This window comes from Heterocephalus glaber, unplaced genomic scaffold (genome assembly GCF_053883595.1).
Source record: "Heterocephalus glaber isolate CG9 unplaced genomic scaffold, H.glaber_assembly_v1.0 deba00001550, whole genome shotgun sequence".
NCBI lineage: Eukaryota > Metazoa > Chordata > Mammalia > Rodentia > Bathyergidae > Heterocephalus > Heterocephalus glaber.
In genome coordinates, this window is record NW_028258343.1 from 7,809,875 (window position 1) to 7,834,200 (window position 24,326).

Here is a 24,326-nt window from a genome sequence, read left to right on the forward strand (position 1 = left end):
TTATCTCCAAATTAAAAATAAAAAGCTGGGTGTGGTAGCACACACCTGTAATCCCAGCACCCCAGGAACTGACACAAGATGATCGCCACACGTTCAAGATCATGACTCAAAAAACTAAAAATAAATAAATAAATTTTTAAAGGGGTGGAGTTCAGTGAAAATGCTCTATTTTCAATCAGTATGGAGGGAGTTAACTTTAAAACTTGAACTGTAAAATTTGAATTTTATGCAAAGAATGAAATAGTACTCGTAAGTTAAACTGTGTCGCAATTATGCTCCACTTTGTCCCCCAAAATATTTAATTGGCTAAGAAATTTAAAAATTGGAAGGATGTCTGTTACTTTTGCAAATATATGGTAAGCATTAATTGAAAAACAAGTTGAAGGATTATACATGACATGTAAACACTAATAATGTATTCTCCTGCATATGTTCTGTACCTTTGTCTAACATTAATTAAATGTAATTTGGAATCCATTAAGTTGTCAAAAGAATAGTGAAATAATGAAATGCCCTCATGATTCTTTCAGCTCTTTCCTAATATATAATTAAGAGATGTAACACTTGACACCCATTTGTTCTTTTCTGATCTTCAGGTGTAACGAGTAATCCTATCCAGCCTTCTCCACAGACTGTCCCCGCCATTGAGCCTGCACTGTTCAGCACAGTTTCCCAGGGTGAGTCAGCTGCCTGTGCTGAGCTCCATCATCACCCTTCAATTGGGATGTTACTCTATATTTTTATTTTGAGTACATGTATGTAAATATTCTTGATTTAAATCGGAATGTTTAGGTGATTCAAAACAGATGTCTTTGTCTATGTTCACTAGATTTCCAAGTAAACCAGGATTGCTTTATATTCTCAAAATTACCTAAATCTAAAGGTTCACTTTTATTAGCTTTTTTTTTCTGTACTACTTGATACAGTGGCACAAACATCATGCCAGGGCTACCATGAAAGCTTAATGCTAGATTAGTTTGGTTCAAGATTACTATGGGTTGTGATAATGATCTTTTTTTTAACTACACTGTTCTTAGATTATCTCAAAAGAAAGGAACTGACCATTGTTGAAATAAAAATTTCTGAGGTTGATGATTGTAGTTGGTTTATAGGCTACGTGATTGGTTTGTTGATTGTAATCTTTCCTACTTTTCTTCTGTTTTTACCTCAAGTCAGATTTTGAATTTCTTTTGATCTTTGAGTTTGTTTCTTCATATGTCTAATGAGATTTGGGTGTTTTTATATTTAAAAATCATGATTTTTTGCTTTTTTTAGTAGTTGTCACTCATTTTCTGCTGATATTATATGCACAGGTGTGTTCTCCCACTTGATTTTATGTTCTCCTTGTGTGAGTGGGATCCGGCCATGACACCTGCCCATCAGCTATGCAGTGAGCAGAGCCAATAAGGAAGGTGTAAAGCAGAGGTGAATTCCACACAACCTTGTCAGTCTCGGCACTGTCCCAGCAGTTTGTTCCACAATTTTAGGGGGCTGGCTTGTATCTTTTTTGCCCAGGGCTAAAAATGAAGTTGAAACGCTGTTAGGGTTAAGGTTGGCATGCAGAGGTTTGGAGAATTGGAAAAGATACAAAACAAGTATATTTTGTTCTTATTCTCTGTATAGATCGCCATGCTCATGCTTTATATCTGCCTCTTTACTTTCTGAGCTTTATCTAGATAAGATATCGACTCCGGAACTGAATTGAGTTTCTGAATTGAGCTTTTTTTCTGTTTATTTAATAGCCTGTATCTTCTTCCACTGGATTTCTGCTTTTCAACAAGTTTATCAGTTCTCCCTTTTCACCTTTTTTGTTACATCTCTTCTCTGCTTTTTCTTTTCAGTTTTACAGATTGATTTTCTTTTGTACCACCTTGTGATTTGACCATGGTTTCAGAAGGATGAAGTCAAGTCAGTCACATATGCTTAATCTGCATTCTAGAACCAGAGCCCTAGAGTTCTTCACATGGCCATGTTGTCAGTCCAGAGTGAGCCCACTGCACTCACTGTTGATAAGATGATGTGTCTTCAAGCACCAGGAACTGTGGAATATATTATTACTTATATTGAAGTGCATGAATTATTTTACTTTTATTTTTCCGAGTTTACCAAAAGCAAATGGTTATGAGAAGTAAAATTAAGAGCTATAATGAATTTTTTATCCTGAGAGGTGTTTCATAGGGGAACATAGTATTATGGTGTTAAGACTAGGTAAGAAACCTGTACTAAACTCTGGCACGTTACCCAGGAACATAGTGAAAGATATTTATCTCTTATGGACAAAGCTTATGTAATATGCCTTTTTTAAACTTGGTTTCCAGATTCCTGCCTATAGATGCATAGATTCCACCTGTATATGCTGTATGTAAAGTCTAACATGGAAATTTCTGAAAGAGAAATACACAAACAGATCAATAGCAAATGTAAACAAAGGGAAAGAAGCTAATGCATATTAAAGGAAACAGTCAACACAGTTAAGAACTCATGGGATGGAGAAAATATTTACTGACTGTTCTTCTGACAAAAGGTTCATATGCAGAATAAATAAGGAATACAAGCAAACCAAGTAATTCAGTTAAAAATGGACAGTTGATATGAATACATAATTCTCAAAAGAAGAAATACAAATTACCCACATATACATGAAAAAATGCTCAATATAATAGCCAAATCAAGACTACAATGAGATTGCATCTCGCTCTAGTTAGAATGGTGTAAAAAAAAAATACTAAGATACAAAGAAGGAGGAAATCTTTTATACTACTGATAGGAATATAAATTACGGCAATAATTATGGAAAACAAGGTAGAGGTTCCTCAGAACACCAAAAATAGATCTAATACAGGATTCAACTATCCCACTTCTGGGTGTATATTCAAAGGAAATTAAATCAGCATATGAAAAATACCTATAGATGTGAATAATTTGAAATTATCAGTTCTTTCTTTCATAGATTGCTATTAACATTCCATCTAAAACTTTACCACCAAACCCAGGGTCTTCTAGATTTCACCTGTAATATCTTTTAAGAGTTTTACAGTTTTGCATTTTATGTTAGGCATGTGCCACTTTAAGTTAAATTTGAGAAAGATATAAGGTCTATGTCTAGCTTCCTTTTTTTAAAATTTTTTGGCAGTAACTTCCAGCACCATTTGTTGAAAAAGTATCGTTTTGCTTTTTTTCTTGTAAAAGATCAGTAATTTATGGGTTTCTTTGCTCACTGTCTATTCTGTTCCAATGATCCTTTTTTTTTTTTCCAGAAATATCACAATGTCCTGATTAGTGTAGATTTATAGAATGTCTTCAGTCTGGAGAAGCAGTCATATCAGGTCCTCTCAAATGGAGTTGGCTACCATGAGCTTTTTGCCACTCCATACAAACTTTACAGTTATTTTGTTGATGAACACAAAGTAACAAACTGGGATTTTGATTGGAATCAGTAGATAAGGTTAGAAAGAATTGACAACCCATCTGTGAAAAATCTGGAACATTTCTCCATTTATTTACTTTTTCTTTGATTTCATTCATCAGAGTTTTATGGTTTTCCTTGTATAGATCTTGTGGATATTTTGTTAGATTTATACCCAAATTTTTCATTTTGTGTGTTGCCAATATTAATGATGTATTACTGTTGTATAAGCACAGACACAATGATACTATTCTTTTAATTTCAAATTATGCTCACAACAGCTAAGGTAGAATCAGCAGATGAGTGTGTAAAGAAAATGTGAGATATATGTGTGTGTGTGTATGTGTGTGTGTGTGTGTAAATTATTCCACCATAAGGAAGAATGAAATTCTGTCATTTGCTTTAAAATGAATGGAACTAGAGGACATAGAGATAAATAAGCTTATCAGTGGATTAAAAATTGCTGCTCAGCAAAAGGTACTGTCAAGAGAATGGAAAAATGTGCTACAGATGGGGAGAAAACATTGCGAGAGACTTAATCTGTTAAAGGACCATTATTTGAAATATATAAAGAAGTATAATCAAGAATAAGAATACAGTCTATTTGTAAATGACCAGAAGACCTTAGCAGACACAAAGAAGATACATAGCAAGCACACATACGAAAAGATGCTCCTCATCCATATGTCACAAGGCAAATGAAAAGTAAAACCACATACCCATTAGCATCACCAAGATCTGGAACACTTAACACCACCATCTGCTGTGGAAGGTTTGGAGCAACAGGAACTCTCGCTAATGGTGGGGAATCCAAACGGTACAAGCATTCTGGAAGATACTTGGACAGTTTCTTAGAAAACTAAGCATATTCATGCTGTACAGTCCTGCACCATGATCCTTGATTTTACCCAAAGAAGTTGAAAATATAATATCCACACAGAATCCTACACACAGATGTTTATGTGGCTTTGTTCATAATTGTCAAAACTTAGAAACCAACCAAGATGTCATTCAGTAAGAACTGGTCAAACTGTGGTGTGTCCAGATAAAAAATTATTATTCAGTGCTAAAAAGAAATGAGCTGTCAAGACATGAAAAGACATGGAGGAAACTAAATGCATATTACTAAGTACACTGATCTGAAAAGCTACATACTACACCAGTACAAGTAAGATTAATCATTTTCAGGGTTTGGGCAGAAATGGAAGGATGAATATAATAAGCACAGAGGAAATTATAACAGTGAAATGATTCTGTGTGCTGCCATGATGCTATATACATGTCATTATGAATTTGTCCAAATTCACAGAATAGGCAAAACCATGGGTGAACCCTAATGTTGACTCTAGGTGATAATGATGTGTTGGTGGAGGTAAATCACTTGTGACAAATGTGCCACCATTCTAGGGGGTGTTCATAATGGAACAGGCTATAAGTAGAGCCAGGGAGAATATGAGTCCTCTCTGTATCTTCTTCAATTTGATGTGAACCTAAAATCACTAAAAAATAAGTGCTTTAAAATAAAAATACTGGGTTTATAACCATTACCAATTCTACTACCACCTCCACTTCTAGTACTTCTTATACCTTTTCCTGGTCGTTTTCTCCTTAGCCTTAGTACTCACCAACTTTTAATACACATATGTTATATTAATGTGTAGAGGTGTTAATACTACTGTGTATTACTCATTTTTGCAATAAATCTGTGGCTAATTTTGAAGAGAATGGAATTGGAAAGGTAGATATTTGAAGCAGTCTTTACTTTTTTACCATGAATATATCTCTATAGTATTTGAGTGTGCATAATGACTTCCCTGAATGTTTTGTATTCATATTACTCTTGTTAATATTATTAAGTGATGTACCTTGGCAATGCCTGTGTATAAGGTTCAATTCTGTGTTTTATATTTCATCCAAGATTAACTGCATGCAGGTCAGATCACTCGCTCTCTGGTCCTCCTGTGTCCTATGCATTCAGTTTGAGGAATAAAGTACACTAGAATGAGATTATCCAAGACCCTTGACATATAAACTACTGGAAATACCTACAGAAGTTGGAAAGATTCTAAAAACACCATTTTTGATTCCTCTGTGGTGGCATTAGATAAATCAACCCTGGAAATGGTTGCTCATGTCAATCGAGCATACCTTGATTTCTCTTTTCACCAAAACGTGACGGCTCTGAGCCAGTGCTGAACCACCCTGCCTCCCTTTGCCACTGCAACAGAGATTTTGACTATTAGCTGTTGTCTGTCTGCTCTGGCCCTGCCCTGTGCAGGGGAGAAACTCGTCTATAAGGATGGTGTTGTCCACGGTTTACATGCACCTTAGCTGCACAAGTTTCAGAAGAGAGATACTGTATTAGATAAATCTAACTATTTAAACACCATTTAGATCCACACTGTGCTTTCTCTCTTGTACTAACTAATATTGACTTCTAATAAATCTTAGCGATAGGAAAAAAGCAGCTTTTATTTTGCTGTACAGAGCATGTGTTTACTGTTTGGAATATAAAATCTGATTAAATGAATTTGAACAGTTGTTCTTCTGAAATGTGTTTTCCATGTGTCTTTTCATTTTATCAAGTTTTTAAGTACTACTTTAAAGGGATCATAATTAGGTGACAGATTTTATTTTTCTTCAGTTTAAAATTTTAATCCATTTCATTATTGATTTGTTGTCTATATTTGTTAAATGAAGGAAAGCCTGGTGTGTTACAAAAGTCACCACTTGACATGATTTTTTTAAGTTCTTTAGAGTGTTGAAGTCTTAACATCTCTGGGTGTCTATAAATTACATTTTATATCTTAACTCCACAACTTGGTTATTACATGTAGTTACTATATTCTATGTATAAGTAATGTAAGTTGTTATGGATGGCTTACACTTGATATATCAATAATTTTTAGTTAAAATATTTCATTTAAAATAAATAAATAAAATGTAAAAAATAAAATATTTCATTTACATTTTCTAAAATTGAGATGTCGTTAAATTCCAATATTTGTGTTTTTAAATAGTTTTATCATTGGGGGATTAGTCTATAAAAAGTATCACTTCTCTTCGTTATAAGATTTTATCTTATTAATAAATAAGTTGATGTCAGAAAAACAGTGCTAAAGCCAGTGCTGTAAAAATAAGATTAGTGTGAACATTAGAGCTTTCTTCCAACAAGTTCAGTAAATTTTCCATGGATGCCTTTATGTGTTTAAAAGATTTCCCAAAGGTAGAAGGGTAGAATATTCAGCACAGAATGAACAGTGTTAAATTAAACTCAATTTTCTGAAATGTCTTATCTAAATGGTGCATATTCAGGTTACTAGAGCCTCTCTATTTTGAAAATCCATTCAGGGATCTGGTAGGTATTAGTTCAAGGAAAAAAAAAATATAAACTGAAGTGAGCCTATCTAAATTGTAAACAGAACTGAAGCATAGTTGTTTTTTAGGCTTAATGGATAACAAATGTCAAACTAAAATACTGAAAGAATTGTGGAGAAACTGCTTTTGGTTTTTATTATTTGATTATATTTTACTAATTGATTGATTGCATTCCTTGCTTTTTAAAAGCAAGACCAAAACTCAAAACAATTAAAATAATTTCTTTTGGAATATGTAATCTAATTCACAACAGTAAGAACCAAATTTTATATAATCTTAAATAATATTATTTCAATAAGTATTTGAAGACGTACTATATGTCACACCCTACACTAGCTGGTGTGTAAATTAGTGTATTTTCTTAATAGCTGAAATTTAATTGTTCTGTATGAGCTTTATTTTAAAATATAAGAGTCATTCAAAGTATAGACAGGATTTTCTTGTAAAGTTATTGAGCTGAGCCATGACAGGTACCTGGCACTGAGATAAAAGCTTTAGAATACACACATTGTGTCAGTACTTTTTTTGAAAATTTTAGAAAATAATAATAATTCATTAGAATTTAGTATCAGGTTATCTGGAATTGCTACCATTTATCTATGTAATATCAAAGATTTCATTTTATACTATATCTATTGATGGCAAAAATTAAAAACAACTTTAAAAAACTTATTATATTCTGTGCCCCTAGCCTTCTACTTAGTAACACTTTCCAGTTCTCATAAAAATTTCCAAAGAAAGGAGTATTTCAATAAATATACTACGTCACTTTTTGAGCTTGTCTTTAGAAATACATATTCAAGTATAATCATGTCTTAGATTAAATATATGTCAGTGGGGTTTTTTTGTTGTTTTTTTTTTGGTTTTTTGGTTTGTTGGTTTATTTTGGTGCTGCAGATCCAACTCAGGACCCTGCGCTTGCAAGGCAGGCGGTGGAACCACTCAGCCAAACCCCCGGCCCTATCAGTGTATTGTTTAACCAAATTATTCAGTTGGGCTCTTTATATATATTAATTACATGTTTAACTAGAAAACTTGCTGGGAATAAATTTTAGACAAATAATTTGTAATGGTTTTCATGTTTGTATTTCAATGATAAAAAAATTGGAGAAACAGGAAATTTTATTTGAATTGCACAAAAATGTAAAATATTTTCATTCTAAAAGTGTTAAATGATGTGCTTTTTACATAAGTGTGTGTTCACCTTTTTTTATTGAGGATTACATTTTCTGTATATTCTAGCTAAATGAAGGTTGAATGGTTTAGTCTGCATGTATTGTTCCGTGAAGAGAGAGGCTCGCTCAGTCCTTTTAGCGTAAACTTCAAAGCTACTCTTCTTTTTTCAAATAAGCTGAGTTTTTGCAGTTAATTTGCTAAAATGTAGTGACATCTAAGTTATTGCTTGGAAGTAGGAGGTCTTATTCGTACAAGTTATTTTATATTGCCATAACTGTGATTTATTTTAGTAATTAAATACTGAAAAGAATGGAGAAAATGTATCAAAATGAATGAGATTGAAAAAAACTTTGTTTTTGCATAATGTTAAATAATTTCTTTAATTTCAAAGGGAGGCACATACATAACCAAAAAGCAATTTTTACAGTCTAATAAGTATCTTAATCTTTTTCTTCTAGGGGATGTCCGTCTAACTCCAGAGGACTTTGCTAGAGCTCAGAAATACTGCAAATATGCTGGCAGTGCTTTGCAGTATGAGGACATAAGCACAGCCATACAGAATCTACAGAAAGCCCTCAAGTTACTGACAACAGGCAGAGAATGAAGCCTTTGTACGAGAGATTTGTGTATTTTTGGCATAAGAAACTAACAGTCCGTTACTCTATCATCAGCCTATCAGGAGCACAGTTTTAAGGGGGACTTCAGTTCCATTGAATGTGACAATGAAATCTGTGTCTATCTGATTCCTACTGAAGCATTCAGCAGCAGACTCAGCCAGTTTTCATTGTCTGTTTAGTGGATCCCATAATCTAAGTAAATAGGGCTCATGTTAGTTGAACCCTACTTCAAAAGTGAAAACAAACCACTATAAAATTATATTGGGAATAAGCTTTTTAATTCAGGTTCATTAAGGGACTTTTCTAAAAATCTGTAATATTTGGACAAACCACATTACTTTGCTATAAAATTCTAAATTTAACTTTTGATAAAGATGGCCAGAATATTCTAGAGATCATGTTTTTGTTTTCCTCAACATTTACAAAATACGTATGAACATCTGAAAATGATAGATAAATACAAAAGATATTATGTCAAAACCCTTAATTTACATTCATACTAGATATAACTATATTAAAAATTTAAAACTTTATGAAAAAATAAAACTGAGGTCAAGTAGTAGAGTCGCATTTAGACTCAAGAGGAACTTGGATTTCCTTACCAATTCCCTTTATCCACTGAAGCTTAAGGTGAATTGGCATTTGCTTCATTGGCAGTCTGACTGTATGTATTAAAAAATGAGAAATCATTTGTAGTAGTGCCTAGGAACTTGGTGCTTTAAGTTAAGGTTTTCCTTAGCTGCTGTGAAATGGATTCCACAGAGTACATAGATGGAATGATGCAGAAGATTATATGACTTCAGATTCTCAGTCCTTAAGTTTGTAAGTTTTGTGGGGAATTATGGACTTAATGTATCTATCACCTAAGTTTGTGCTGTATAGAAAATAAATACAAGGATTCTTTTAACTAGTTCAGCTTATTATAAAGCCAAATATTCCTTTTGATTTGCATGGTAGAATTGTCCTTTTTAAATGTGTTTATATTTAGTTATAGGAGTACAAATGTTTCTATAGTAAGAAACAGTTTTTTTAAGGTGAATTGGACAAATTTCCCTGAAGTTTATGTGTACCCTTTCATTCATGCCACTTGGATTGGAATCCTTTTAGGTGTCAGCAAGCTGTGGCCATGGCTGTTCACCTGTAGTATAAGGTTTTACTGGAATGAAACCTTACCCATTCATTTATATTTTGTCTTGTTTGCTTTGCACAAAGTTGTGTGGCTTGTGAGTCTAAAATATTTACTATCTTGCCCTTCAAGAAGAAGTGTACTGATACCTATTCTAATTGCCTGTTTGAAAGAAAATGAATCACTAACTCATAACCACTTGTGTTAATTATTCTTCACATAAATATGATGCTATTGTGCAAGGTTTGATAGAGTACATAGATTGAATGAACAATTCTAAATTATCCACAAAAAAAAAGCCCCAAAAAACATGCCTCCTGAAAAATATTCTCAGATCTTTCACAAAATACATAAACAGTTAAAGCATTCAGCATTTGTATCTAGGAACCCAGTGCTCTGTTATAGCTCTGAAGAACATCATCATAACTGAAAACCAGCTAGGACTATCTTTCTAAAAGAGGTAAACATAGTTTCACTAGTTTTATTTGAAACCTTAACATATGTGTACACTAAAACTGTTGCCTCCTATTTCATATCCTCCCTGTTGGCTCACCGGTACATTGAGAAGGCACATGAAGAGAAAGGACAGTGTGGTAACCATGGGAGCCACTGACTAGGGGGCTACATAATGTAACAGAGTCCTTTTCCCTAAAATAGAAGTGATACCACTAGCCACCTCCGTGTTTGTTATGAGAATTAAGCAACATACCGTACATGAAGTGCTTAGCACGTGGTAACATTCTACAACTGTTTATTATTGTTGTTTAATGCTAAAATAATTAATGTAAATTGTTAATAATTATTTATTTCCCAAATAACAGGAAATCCCCATTGTCTTTGTGGCCCAATGCTTAAAAATGCTTTCTTGCATGAGGGGACTAAACTATATAATGTTTTCTAACTTTCTACTTGTATTTCTTCATATAAAATCCAAGTATAAAATTAGGGTACACTTTTTGATGTAACGCTAGGATAAGCCATTTTCATTTCTTCATTCAGCTTGTATTCATTGAGCAGCTACTATGTGCCTGGCACTGTTTGCAAGAAGTAGTAGAAAACAAGAAAAACTCTGCTTCCATCGAGTTTACATTCGAATGGAGAAGAAATGGGCATATTAAATAAAAGTATATCACATGTATTTGACCAGTGGTCCTCAACAGGTGATTGTGAGGAGTGCAGTTCTCAGGCCCTAACCCTGTCTTCCTCAATCAGAAACTAGAAACGGCATCCAGCTTTTTGAATTTTCCAAGACACTTTAGGTGGTCCTGAAATTTGAGTGTGATAAGCCTTACCCAAGTCAAAAAGATTGAGAGGCTTGGAGGAGAGGTTACCCTGAAGCAGTGGTTCCCAAAGATGCCCCGAACCACTGCCATCAGCATCAGAACCTGTTAAGTTCTAGGGGCCACACTTAGGAACTTCTGAATTAGAGAATGACCAACGTTGTGGAGAAGACCAGAGCTCAGATTAGGAGATTCTTAGGTGTACGTAGACATGTACATATGTAAGCAGGGCAGGCAGGATAGTGAAGAAGCAGTGCACAGCCATGCAGGTGCATGGAGAAAGCGCATTCCTGGCAGGGGGAGGTAGAGATAAAAGTCTGAGTGTAAGTGGGACAAAGGCAGGTCGGGGATCTAAAGGCCTAGGACAATATAAGCTTTTTGTTAAGGGCTGTGACTTGAATAAGAGGTACGAAAGGGCTGGGGATTTAGCTCAGTGGCACTGCACATGTCTTGCAAGTGCAAGGTCCTGAGTTCGATCCCTGGTACAAAAACAACAACAAAATGAAAAAGTAGGAATAGTCTGATAGGACATTTAAAGGGATCACACTGGCTTCTGTGGTAAGGATAGGTCACACGATGGAGGGTGAGGGTGAGGGTGGGAGCTGGGGGCCCTGTTAAGAGTACTGCAGTCACTTTTTGAATGGAATTGGGCTGATTCATGCCAGTTCACGGAGCCACAGCTGGACCAAGTCTGAGCAGCTGTCGCCACCGCCACCAAGTTACCGCAGAGTAAGACGAGGGTCGCCCTCCAGGAGATGAAAAAATACTTGGAAAAATTATACTTGCTGGAATTAGCAAGACTTTGAGTTACGAAGAAATTTGTTAACTAGACAAATTGAAGCTTAACACCTTAAAGAGTTACAGTTACTGAACAGAAATATGGACAGATTTCTTAAACTTGGGAGGAGGTATGCCTGGACTGGGCCAGAGGCCACCTGCAAATGCTCCTGCAGTGGACACTGCAGAACAAGTCTATATCTCTTCGCTGGCACTGTTAAAAATGTTAAAGCATGGTCCTGCTGGAGTTCCAATGGAAGTTATGGATCTGATGCTTGGAGAATTTGTTGATTACACTGTCAGAGTGACTGATGTGTTTGCTGTGCCACAGTCAGGAATAGGTGTCAGTGTAGAAGCAGTTGATTCAGTATTCTAAGCCAAAATGTTAGCTATGTTGAAGCAAACAGGAAGGTCTGAGATGGTTGTTGGTTGGTATCACAGTCACCCTGGCTTTGGTTGTTGGCTTTCTGGTGTGGATATCAACACTCGGCAGAGCTTTGAAGCCTTGTCGGAGAGAGCTGTGGCAGTGGTTGTGGATCCCATTCAAAGTGTAAAAGGAAAGGTTCTTATTGATGCCTTCAGATTGATCAATGCTTATATGATGGTCTTAGGACATGACCCAAGACAAACAACTTCAGATCTTGGTCACTTAAGTAAGCCATCCATCCAGGGATTAATTCATGGACTAAACAGACATTACTCCATCACCATTAATTATTGGAAAAATGAACTGGAACAGAAGATGTTGCTAAATTTGCATGAGAAGAGTTGGATAGAAGGTTTGACACTTCAGGACTACTGTGAACATTGTAAACACAATGAATCAGTGGTAAAAGATGTTGGAATTAGCCGAGAATTATAATAAGGCTGTAGAAGAAGAAGGTAAGATGACACCTGAACACCTGGCAATAAAGAATGTTGGCAAGCAGGATCCCAAACATCACTTAGAAGAACATGTGGATGTACTTATGACTTCAAATATTGTCCAGTTTTTGGCAGCTATGTTAGACACGGTCATATTTAAATAAAAAATGCAAAAAGCTTTTAATGAAACTTTCAGTACATAGTCCTCTCTTGTTCCTAATGCTCAAAATCAAGGGACCTTGGAAGATGTGTTTGGTTAAATGTAGACGTCTGGCATCATTTGCAGCACTGTAACACCTTTAGTCTCGGTCTTTAGTCTTTACAGATTCTAAAGTTGTACAAGAACACATCAAAGTGGACAAGTTTTGTAAAGATCTCATTCAATATTTGAAGAAATCAGTAGCACAAATATATTTTGATCGTTGCTTAAAAAATAAAATACATTTACAAAAAAAAAAGAATATTGCAATAATTAGGATAAGATGTGATGGTTAGACTGCTGGTAACCATGGAGGGCTTGAGATGTAATTGGCTTCTGGCTTTTTTTTTTTTTTGTAAAGTCACAGGATTTCTGTAAACTGGATATGAAGTGTGGAAATGAAGATTGACTCCCCAGTTTTTAGCCTGAAAGCCTGGAAGGAATGAGTAGTCAATCCCAGGTGGGAAAGTTGCCAAATTCTTGTGACCATCCAAAGAAAACTGATAGCAGGGTTTTGTCAGTGTGACGGGGAAAGAAAAATAAGATAAATTTATGTGTCCATCATTGTCAGAGATATCTCACCAAGTCACTGCTGGAGGTAGAAGCAGGAATTGTTCCCATGGTTAGCACGTACATGTAGGTTTACAAACATCTAGATCACATTTAAAAAATCAGTCTTTCATTACAGGCCTTGAGAATTAATATTCTCAGATGTTAATAGAATTTATATACAACTAGTACTTCTAGAAATTGAGACTTCTGTATATACATTAGAAGTTTATATGTTATCCTTCCTAAAGAAACTTACACTGTAATAGCATGAAGCAAAAACGTATAAAAGTTGAACATCCCTAATCCTAAAGCCCCAAATGGCCAGAAATTGTCAGTAAATCCAAAATAACAAGAAATCAAAAGAATTTTGAGCATCACCATAACACTCAAAAAGTTTGGATTTTGGAGCATTTTAGATTTTGGATTTTCAGATTAGAACAACAATTCTGAAATCTAAAAAATGTCTGAAATTTGAAACAATTCTGGTCCCAAGCATTGTAAGATTTTTTAAAATAATTCTTGGCTTTCACTCAACAATTACAAGGGGAAGTAGATTTTTATTAAGAAATATGAGTAATACTAGACTCATATGGTTTTTAAGACTCTGAATAAAGCCAACCATCATTTTTTGATTTGTTTGTACAATTAGTTCCTCCTTTTCTCCTTTTGAAATGACTCCTGTGTAGGATGGCATGAAATGATCCACTGACATTGTTTTCATTGATTGGAGATGTAACTTCTTCCTGTATAAAGATTGTAAATAATGTAAATAACATGAATTTAAAGGGAAACACAGTGTTTGATTGATGAGTGATTATGTAAATACCAGTTGAGTATATATACTTACTGATCCTTTTTCAATACTGTTAAGATACAGTTTGTAAATATTCCTTGACCCTTAAAGTAAAAGCCTGTCAAACCATCAGCCTTGAAAAAAGATTGTTGTAGGTCACTGTAGCAAAAGCTCCCAGGCTAATTCATTCATTTTGGTACCATTTACAAGAAAAATCTCAGCACTGCAGGTAGAATAGCAGAGATTTTGGTAAATATGTTTGCGTATGTGTACAAATATATATCAGAATACATATGTATGTATCAGACATCCTTTTGAAAATAACGTGGAACAAAAAGCAAAGAATAATTTTCAATCCTGATCTCATCTGTTAAAGATTAATATATAAATATATGTATATGTATTTATATTTATTTATTTATTTTCCCTGCCATACGGGATAGTCTCCACAAAATGAAGCAAAGAAGATCAGGACACTTATAGTGTCCTTTGATTTGCTGAATTGAGACAGTACTCAAACCATTTCAATTCAAGCTTTGTTTAAGAAGTTAGGAAATGCAGAGCACAGTGGTATTTAATGTGAGGGCACAAAGTTTCATTAGAGGTCTTTGCTCTGTTTCCTTAAATCTATTTAGATGCACAAATGTGCACAACTAAGCAACTGAAGACATTGTTTAGGTGCTATAAAGAAAATACTAATACATTTCTATTGAAAAAAATAAACTTCTTTACCCAAAACTAGGATCGGCAGCAGGACATTTTATTGGGATTTTGGCATTTGAGCTGTACCTTGAGAATGAACAGGAATCCAGTAAAGTGATAGGGGCAGTTAACATGAAAGGGAAGCATAAAAGGGAAAACAGACTTGTAGGAAAGCACATAACTTTTTTCAATTGCAGCAAAATAGCCATCTTAGTCCTAAGGCAGATCTGCCTAACAGAGCAAGTATAGTAATTGTCACATTGAGATAGGCAGCAATCTCAAGATATTCTTTATATATCCATTCAATATATCAGTGAGTGAATTTCTGAAAAAAAATTACTCCTTTTTTGCACATTATACTAATTTGAATTTTAAAATTTAACATATCACCTTATAATCCAGACAAGCTACCAAATCAAAGTATAATACACATAAACAATAAAAATGTATTGCTCACAGTTCTTGAAGCTGGGTGCTTAAGATCAGCGTGTCACAAATGCAGTGTCTAGTTAAGGCCCATTCCCCGGTCCTCTGTAGTAAGGCTATTAGTCCCAATCCCCTTCCAAAAGGCCTGCCTTTTGATACTATTGCATCAGTGATTCATTTGTAATATATAACTTTGGGGGGCACATAGCCATTCAGACCATGACATGCCTGTGGTGGATTTTCTGTACTTCATAGCTGTTATGTCTACTACATCTGTTAATAATACTGAATATTTAAAAATGGAAAAAAATATATTAGCAGACAAGTAGAGAAGCAAAAAAAAAAAAAAAAGATGGAATGGATAAATCCAACTCTAAATCCCTTGTACTTTTATTTCATCCTAAAGCTGAGCCTGAGGGTCCCAACTTTATATAAGCTCCAGTCCTACTGATCTTCATAGACTCTGTCCTGTGCTTTACATCACTCAGGTATCGCAGTTGAAATAAAGATTAGGTTCAGAATGGAAGAGAAGGGGAGATTTGGGTTCACCACAGGGAAATGGTTCGCCATTGTGCTCCCTGTGGTAAACCCAATCTTCAGTTCCACTTGTAGGTTCAGGGTCTGACAGACCAGAAGGAGAGTAAGGTGGCAGAAGGAAATGAGAAGCAAGATAATGGGTGAAATATTCTAAGATGAAGGTAATTCAGTCTCAACAACATCCAGAAAATGCTGCCAAGTCCTGCTCAGTATCACTTGTGGTTATTGTTGCCATGACCCTGTGTTCAGAGAGTACTTCAGCTGAGTCATTAATATGCTCCAGTTCTTGTGAGAAGGTTGAAAAGTTCACAGCATGCTTTCCTTAAAAAGTGTCCAATCCCACTTTCATCTTTTCTGACCAGGATGAAGATAGCATATCACTCTAAAGTTTTTGACAAAAAGGAAAGTACTGCATCTTAGAAGAAGTGTGTTTGATAGGGTCCCAAGTTACCTTCTCAAGATGTTTTAGTGTCTGTGTACTTTAATTCTTAAACAGTTTTGAGAAGTTGAATAATCCTGGATACCTGAAATCGCTCCTAATGAAATTTTAAAAACTTTATCAGCATTGGTGAAGGTGACCTAAACTATTTGATTAACAAACTCTTAAAGATGGAGAGGGCTTAGAGATTATCTAATCCAAGTTTGCATTTTACACAGGATGGAATTGAGACCCAGGAGAGGTATAGCTTCTTGCTTAGGTTCACATCGCTGGTCAGTGGAAAAGTAGAAACGGAGACACCTCTGACTTTTAGACCAAGGATTTGTTTTCTGTATTTCATTCTGAAGACTACATCAAACAAGAAGACATTCAAATAACCAAGCACATTTTGGAAATTTGCCACTGTTGCCGAACTATGGAAGTCCGCTGTTGATCTTTAATTGGTTAGTTACTTCATAAATATTGGCTCATTATTACCTCAAAATGCCCACAAAACCACAAATTTAAAAAGATGCGTATCACTTTCAGCCTCATCAGGACAGTAAGAAACATATACATGAAAAGATACTTATCCCCCAAAGCAGTGTACGATAAAATGCCAAATTAATGAGAAAAGAACAAAACTTAACATACCATTTTGTCCTTAGAAAAATGACCAAGAAGATTTTGTGCAGAAAGCAAAGGTTAAAGATACTTGGATTTTCTGGGATTATGGAAACTCATTTACCTGCTATCCAAGAAAATGTGTATGCTGCCAATAAAATATTCTGTATTCTTGCCATTGGCAGGGCAGCACCAGTGTTTAATTTCCTGTTGTTTTCTCAGAGCAGAAGTTCTTACCCTGAAAAAAAGGTCTCTGATATTGGATAGGGAAAAAAATACATCTTTAATTTTTTTTATTCTCTAGCTGAAATTTAGCCTTTTCTATAATGAATTTAAACAATAAAAACCACAGTAATATTCACAATTTCTGTGATTGTCACCCACAGAAACTATAGCTATTTCCATACCTGATAAACCCATTGTGATTGTTACTGATTGATTGATTGATCGAAAACTCATTTATACTCATTACTATTTTGAATTTATAGGCATTCGTAGACCTACATTTTATTTAATGCACCAATAAAGACATGTTGTGTCATAATTTTATTTTTAATATATTTTTATTTCCTCATATTTTACCTTTTAAAACCTTTATTAGTACATGTTTTGTGGTACATAATAATTGCATCCATCTGGGGAAGTTGGTACATGCACATAACACCTCTTAATTCTTTTTACCCCTCCCCTCTTCCTCCCCCATCTCCCTCCATCTCTTGATCCCCTTCCCGTTTGCTAAAGATCTATCTCCCCTATATCATTTTATCCATAACCATAATAAGTAGAAACAATAGCCCCTACAGATAACCACATCCTAATCCTAAAAGCCTGTGATCCATTTCTCGTCCAAGGAAAAAACCCTGAAAACATGAGTAAGAGATTTGTGAAAAATTCTATATTCATGACCCAGTGGAAGATTACCAAATCCTAGAGCACCCCAAACACCCTGTAGAAGCTGTTCCTGATCCTTTGTTAAGGGGCAGCCTGATTACTCTTTTTTCACTACTGTCACCACGTTCTTCATCTTCCTAAACTTCCACTGAACCTTTTGTCATTAAGTTCATATTCTTGCCTCAGTTTTAATTTCTGTTACCACTGAGACAAACATTCCCATGAATCAGGAGCTGCTACTATAAAATATACATGTACTCCAAATGCATAACAGCGAAGAGTATAAGTTTTGTTTCTTCCTTGTATGAGAGTCCGGGCTGGGAGTCTTTGGGCAGAGGGTGACTGTCTTGCAGGTCGTGTTTGATGGAGGCAGGTTCCTTCCAGGTTGTGATTCCATCCTCACCCAGTGGCTTTTTTTCTTTTCCACCCCCATCCAGCTAGAGGAATGGGATAGAGAACTTGGAGGTGTTACACTATCTCCTTAAGGCTTTGCCCCAAACTTGAAAATAGCTTTCCACTTCTACTCAGACTTTATTGGGAAGAAATCGTCCCATGGCCACAGGTAAGGGCAAAGAGGAATGTGATGACAATATACTTGCATGCCTAGAAATAAGAGCAATCAGCTTTTGTAAGTGAGCTCTGCATGGTGTAATTTCTAACACTGAAATTATTTTAGGTTGATTTCATGGATGTGAGATATTTAAGTTTTTAGAAAAATAATTCTTTCTCAGTGGGAAAAATCTGAACTACAGAAAGAACAAAGAAAATTAAAAATTCTCTCAAGCCCAAAGATGATCACTTAAACATTTTGATAAATATTCCCCCTTTTTATGTATTTATATATTACTTTGCATAATATTTTATATCATGTGATACATTCATATAGATCCATATCCTGATTATTTTCACTTAGTATCTAATACACATTTTCATATCAATACTATAATACCAAATCATTAACTTTTAAGCAACATATTTAGTTTTATATGCATGAATGAAATAATTAACCTCTTCTTTTTCTGCTAATATTGACAAATATTCAATAAATACATTCGTGAATATTGCCATTAGTGTTTGTACCTTTTTTGAAAAAATTCCTAAGAGTAAGATATCTGGATTGAAGAATTTGTATAATTTGTATTTTTTTTTAATGTATTTTATATCTGGCCCCCAGAAAAGTTGTACCAAGTCACAGTCCAATGTTAGGTTGTGGGTTATTATATAGAGATTTTATTTTGCTGTGATATGTTCCTTCTTTATCTAATTTGTACACTGTTTTCATCACAAAGGGATATTTAATTGATTAAATTGCTCCCCAGCAGGTAGAATCTTGCTTCTTCCTCTGTTACCTGAGATTGAAAAAGCGGTGACAGAAGCAAGTGAACACCAGTTCCACCATTCCAGTCCAGTCTGTGGGTATTGGACTCTGCTTAGCAATGGATTTTACCATGATGGGCCTGGTACTGGGTTTCCAATCTAAACCTGGACTTTATAGTCTTTCTCTCCCCCTAGTGGTGGATGGGCTATTTGAAAGGATGGCACATGGTTAGTACTCAACACATACTAAATAAATTGTTTAGATTTTCTAGAACTCCATGCCAGAGACCTTCAGCGAATTCAAATAACACCAGCCCATTACAACTGGGTCCCTCAAATGACTACTCTGGGCTTTCTCTCTGACTCATTTCTTGCTCTATCCCATAGGCTACAGTGAACCGTCTTCTAGTTTTATTACTCAAGCCACCATTTCAGAATGTCCTTGGCATTTCTATTGGGATGGCTCTAAAAGTATACAAATTCAAAACTGATGAGTGTCTCAGGGAATGACCAGTGCACCTTCCCAGTTATTTACATTGTGTAACCTGGGAGTCATGTTCAGTACATATTTCCCTTAACATCAAACCTATTAAACTCCGTATGTTTGAACTCTTAGTATCTAAGCTGTGCATATCTTCTCTGTAGCACCACACTAATCCTCTCTCACCTGGACAATTCAGCAGCATCTAACTATTCTGTATACATCCTCTGCTTCCCTTGCCAGCCCACTTTTTACAAGAATCAGAGTCACTTGATTTTTCCCTTTTTTGGGGGCGGGGGGGGGTACTGGGGATTGAACTTGGAACTCTGTGCTTACAAGGCAGGTGGCAGAACCACTAAGCCAAATCCCAGGCTAAAGCTTTTTTTTTTTTTTTTTTTTTTTTGGTACCAGGGATCGAACTGGGGACCTTGCACTTGCGAGGCAGACAGCAGGCAGGCAGTGGCACCACTAAGTGAAATCCCCAGCACTTGTTAAAAGGCTGTATATGGAGCCGAGCCAGGCAGGCCACCAACAGCACTACCCCTTGGGACCCCCCCCCCAACTTTGGCTGCTGGGCCACACTGGTACCTGGATCCACACCACAGAGGCACAGGGGGTCATAAAGACCATTGTTCTGAGCTCCAGACGATAGAGTAGAAGTGCAACAGAGAGAGGGCCATTCTGAGGTTCTTAATGAAAATTGAAGCCCACTGAAAAAGTGAAGAAAATCTCTGCAGTAAAGGCACATCAGACCACCACAGTTGGTAAGTTGGAGGGATCACCACCTCCCATCAGAACCTGGACTGTCTTCAGGCGAAAGGCAACTGAAACCTGCAGTAGAACCTTGCAGAGTTCAATCCAGCAAGAGGTCACGGAGCTCAGCTTGGGCTATGCAGCCAGAAATCAACCTGAATCTCAGTGAATTGCTGCTGACTTGCTGAGACTAATTGACTTAGATCTGTACACTGCTGCCCACACTGTCTATTGTAACAGCAGAGACATACCAAGAAGGAGGCCTTTTATTTTTATTTTTTCAAAGTTATTTTTAATTTTTTTCAAATTTATTTTTTCTCCTTATTTCCTGTTACTTTTTTCCTCTCTCTCCCTCCCTCCCTCCCCCCCACCTGTTCTTCATCACTCTCCCTTTTTGTTCCTCTTCCTGTCCTAATTCAGATTTCTTTTTTCTATTTCTTTCTTTTTCCTTCTCTTGATTGGCATTAGTTTTATAGGAAAGTGAATATGGTTTCTAGCTTCCCTATTGCTGTTTGTTCTGTTCTTGTCTTTGTTCTTTCATTCTGTCTTTTCCTCTTGTCTTCAACAATTTTCCAAAGTTTTCATGATCTTCCTGTGTTCTCTGGCCTCATTTCTAACCTTTCCCTATCCTTCTACCTATCTATCCCTCCCTCCACAACTTCTAAGTCCTCATCCCAAAGGGTAAAGTTGCTATAATAAAGAATTTATTCACTATAAACATATTTTGGGCTAATCCTTGATTTTGATTTAATTCACATGGTTAAAGGTGATAGATTAATAGCTTCCACAAATTGTTATTTTCTAAGCTGTGCTTGATGCTATTGTTGTGGCTGATTGTATCACTGGTCTAAGGTGTTGTGATTGATCTAATCAGTTGTTCTCCCTGGTATACTGAAAGTGAGATTTCCTAAGAATCATTAGAGACTCAAAGCCTAAAGACCAGCTATACCTGGAAGACAACTATGAGAAGCAAGCATTCTATAAGGGTGCTAAATACAAGCAAGAAAGATACTTACAAGTATCAATACAGGAATTAAACAAAAAATATCACTCACAACAAAAATAGAAATGAGAAGACACCTAAGCAAGGTGCAAACCCAGATGTCCAGCTCACCAAAGGCAAATTCTGAGGAAGATGAGGTAGAAAAATCTGATAACCACCTGAACACCCTGAACTGAGGGCACAGGAAATAACAAAACAGATGAACTAGGCTCTAGAAAAATTCAAAACAGAAACAATTTCCCAGATAACTACAGAGATAGTGAGCAGAATGAAAGACATGATTAGAGACTCTAGAATAGAAATAGATTAAAAAAAAAAAAAAAAAAAAAAAAAAAAGATGAGCTCAGGACCATGATGGAAGCCATGAATGCCCAGTATAGGAAAGAAATGGAAACCACGAAACAGATTCAAACAGATATCCAGGAGATTAAAAACTCTATTAAAAGTATTCACAGCAGAGTGATCCAATATAAAAACAATATCAGATATAGAAGACAAGATTACAGTTAGTGACAATGGAAAGAGAGATCACTTAAAAATAGTAAGGGACCATGAGAAATTGATCCAGAAGTTCCTAGATGACCCAAAGAAGAGTAACATAAAACTAATAGGAGTACACAAAAAAGCAGAAGAAAGTACAAATGATATAAAAAAAAAGTTCACAGAATTAATGACAGAAAACTTCCCAAACAGAGCAAAAGAATTTGACATACACATAAGTGAGGCATATAGGACTCCAAATAGCCATAATCAAAAAAAAATCTACACCTACACATATACTAGTCAAGATCCCAAAAACCCAACAGAAGAACAAAATACTATAAGCATTTAGAGAAAAGAAACAAATCACATACAAAAGAAAGCCCATCAAAATCACAACATACTTTTCAACACAAACTCTCAAGTCAAGGAGAGCCTTCAGTGAGGTATTTTAAGCCCTAAAAGAAAACAACCTCCAACTTAGATTGATGTATCCTGCAAAACTATCTTTCACATTTGATGGGGAAATAAGATACTTTCATGACAAAGAGCACCTGAAGAACTTCATGAATACCAAATAATTCTAAACAATATCCTAGAAAAAGACAATGAAGATCACAACTCCATGAGACCCAACAGACCAAAGCCATCAGGCAAGGCAAGACATTAAAGGGAGAGGAGGGAAAAATAAAAAAATAAAAGAGCCAACAACAGGAAAATAACATGACAAGGATAAATCAACACATATCAGTTATAACCATCAATGTTAATGGCCTCAATTCACCAATCAAAAGAAATAGAATGGTGGAAGGGATTAAGAAGCAAAATCCAACATATGCTGTATACAAGAAACACACCTAGTTCAAAAAAAATTTTGTACACTGAAAGTAAAAGGATGGAAAACAGTTCTACATGTGACAGGAAGAAGAAAAAAGCAGGGGTAGCTATCTTATTGCAGACAAAGTAGATTTTAAACCAAAACTAATTAAGATGGACAAAGAAGATCACTACATCCTTGTGAAGGGAACAATCCAAGAGGAAGAGGTGACAATCATAAATATATATGCACCAAATACAAATGCCCCCAAATATACAAAACAAATATAAATGGACATGAAAAGCCAAATAAGCACTAATACAGTTTTAGTGGGGGACCTCAATACCCCCACTGTCATAATTGAACAGATAACCTAGACAAAAAATCAACAACGAAATACTAGAACTGAACCAAGCTTTTGAACAAATGGACTTAATAGATGTCTACAGAGTGTTCCACCCCCACAAAATCAGATTATACATTCTTTTCAGCTGCACATGGGTCATTCTCCAAAATAGACCACATGCTAGATCATAGAACATGTTTAAGTAAATGCAAAGGAATTAAAGTTATCCCCTGTATATTATCTGACCATAGTGCAATTAAATTGCAGATAAGTAGCATAAGAAACCACAAGAACTCCACAAACACATGGAAATTAAATAATGCTCTCCGGAACAACCAATGGGTCACAGAGGAAATTAAAGAAAAAATTACACAGTTTCTACAATTAAATGATAATGCCAATATAAAATACAGAAATCTGTCAGACACAATGGAAGCAACCTTATGAGGGAAATTCATAGCAGTAAATGCCCATACTAGGAAAATAGAGTAAGATTAAATAACAACCTAATGCTGAACCTCAAGCTTCTAGAAAAGAAAGAAGAAGACAAACTCAAAGCTCGTACAAGGGAGAAAATTATGAAGATAAGAGCAGAAATCAATGCAATGGAGACTAAGAGAATGATACACAAAATGATACAAGAAAATCAATGAATGAAAAAGTTGGTCTTTTCAAAGAATAAATAAAATCCATAAACCCTTAGCCAACCTTATCAAAAAGAGGAAAGAAAAGGCTTAAATCCATGCAATTAGGAATGCAAAGGATGAAATTAAAATGGATCCAGCAGAAATCCAGAGGATCATCAATACCTACTTTGAGAACCTATATGCCAATAAGATGGAAAACACAGAAGAAATTGACAGATTCCTAGACATGTATGAATTACCAAAGTTGAATGAAGAAGACCTAAAAATTCTAAACAGCCCAATATCAATCAATGAAATTGAAAACATAATTAAAAACTTACCCACTGAGAAAAGCCCAGGTCCTGATCGCTTCACTGCTGAATTCTACGAGACATTTAGAGTGGAACTACTGCCACTACTGTTTAAACTCTTCAATAAAATTGAAAGGGAAGCAATACTCCCAAATTCATTCCTGGAAGCAAGCATCACCTTGATCCCCAAAGCAGAGAAAGACTCAACCAAAAAGGAGAACTATAGGCCAATCTCACTTATGAATATAGATGCAAAACTCCTTAAAAAGATACTGGCAAATAGAATGCAGAAGATCATCAAGAAGATCGTACATCCTGACCAAGATTGATTCATCCCAGGGATTCAGGGATGGTTCAACATATGCAAATCAATCAATGTAATACACTACATCAGTAGAACCAAGGACAAAAACCATATGACCATCT

At 35.5% G+C, this 24,326-nt stretch overlaps 1 protein-coding gene and 1 pseudogene across 1 annotated transcript in view; both read left to right on the forward strand.

Moving 5' to 3' along the window:
* Vta1 (vesicle trafficking 1) overlaps window positions 1-10,604 on the forward strand; it is a 57,458-nt gene extending 46,854 nt beyond the window's left edge. The window contains exons 7-8 of the mRNA XM_004846050.4: window positions 597-677; window positions 8,419-10,604. Of these exons, the coding sequence (XP_004846107.2) occupies window positions 597-677; window positions 8,419-8,564 (227 nt within the window). The 3' untranslated portion in view covers window positions 8,565-10,604. The remainder of the gene's footprint in view (window positions 1-596; window positions 678-8,418) is intronic.
* A 430-nt stretch (window positions 10,605-11,034) lies between these two features.
* On the forward strand, window positions 11,035-15,731 carry LOC101696599 (ubiquitin C-terminal hydrolase PSMD14 pseudogene; annotated as a pseudogene).
* Window positions 15,732-24,326: the final 8,595 nt, after the last annotated feature.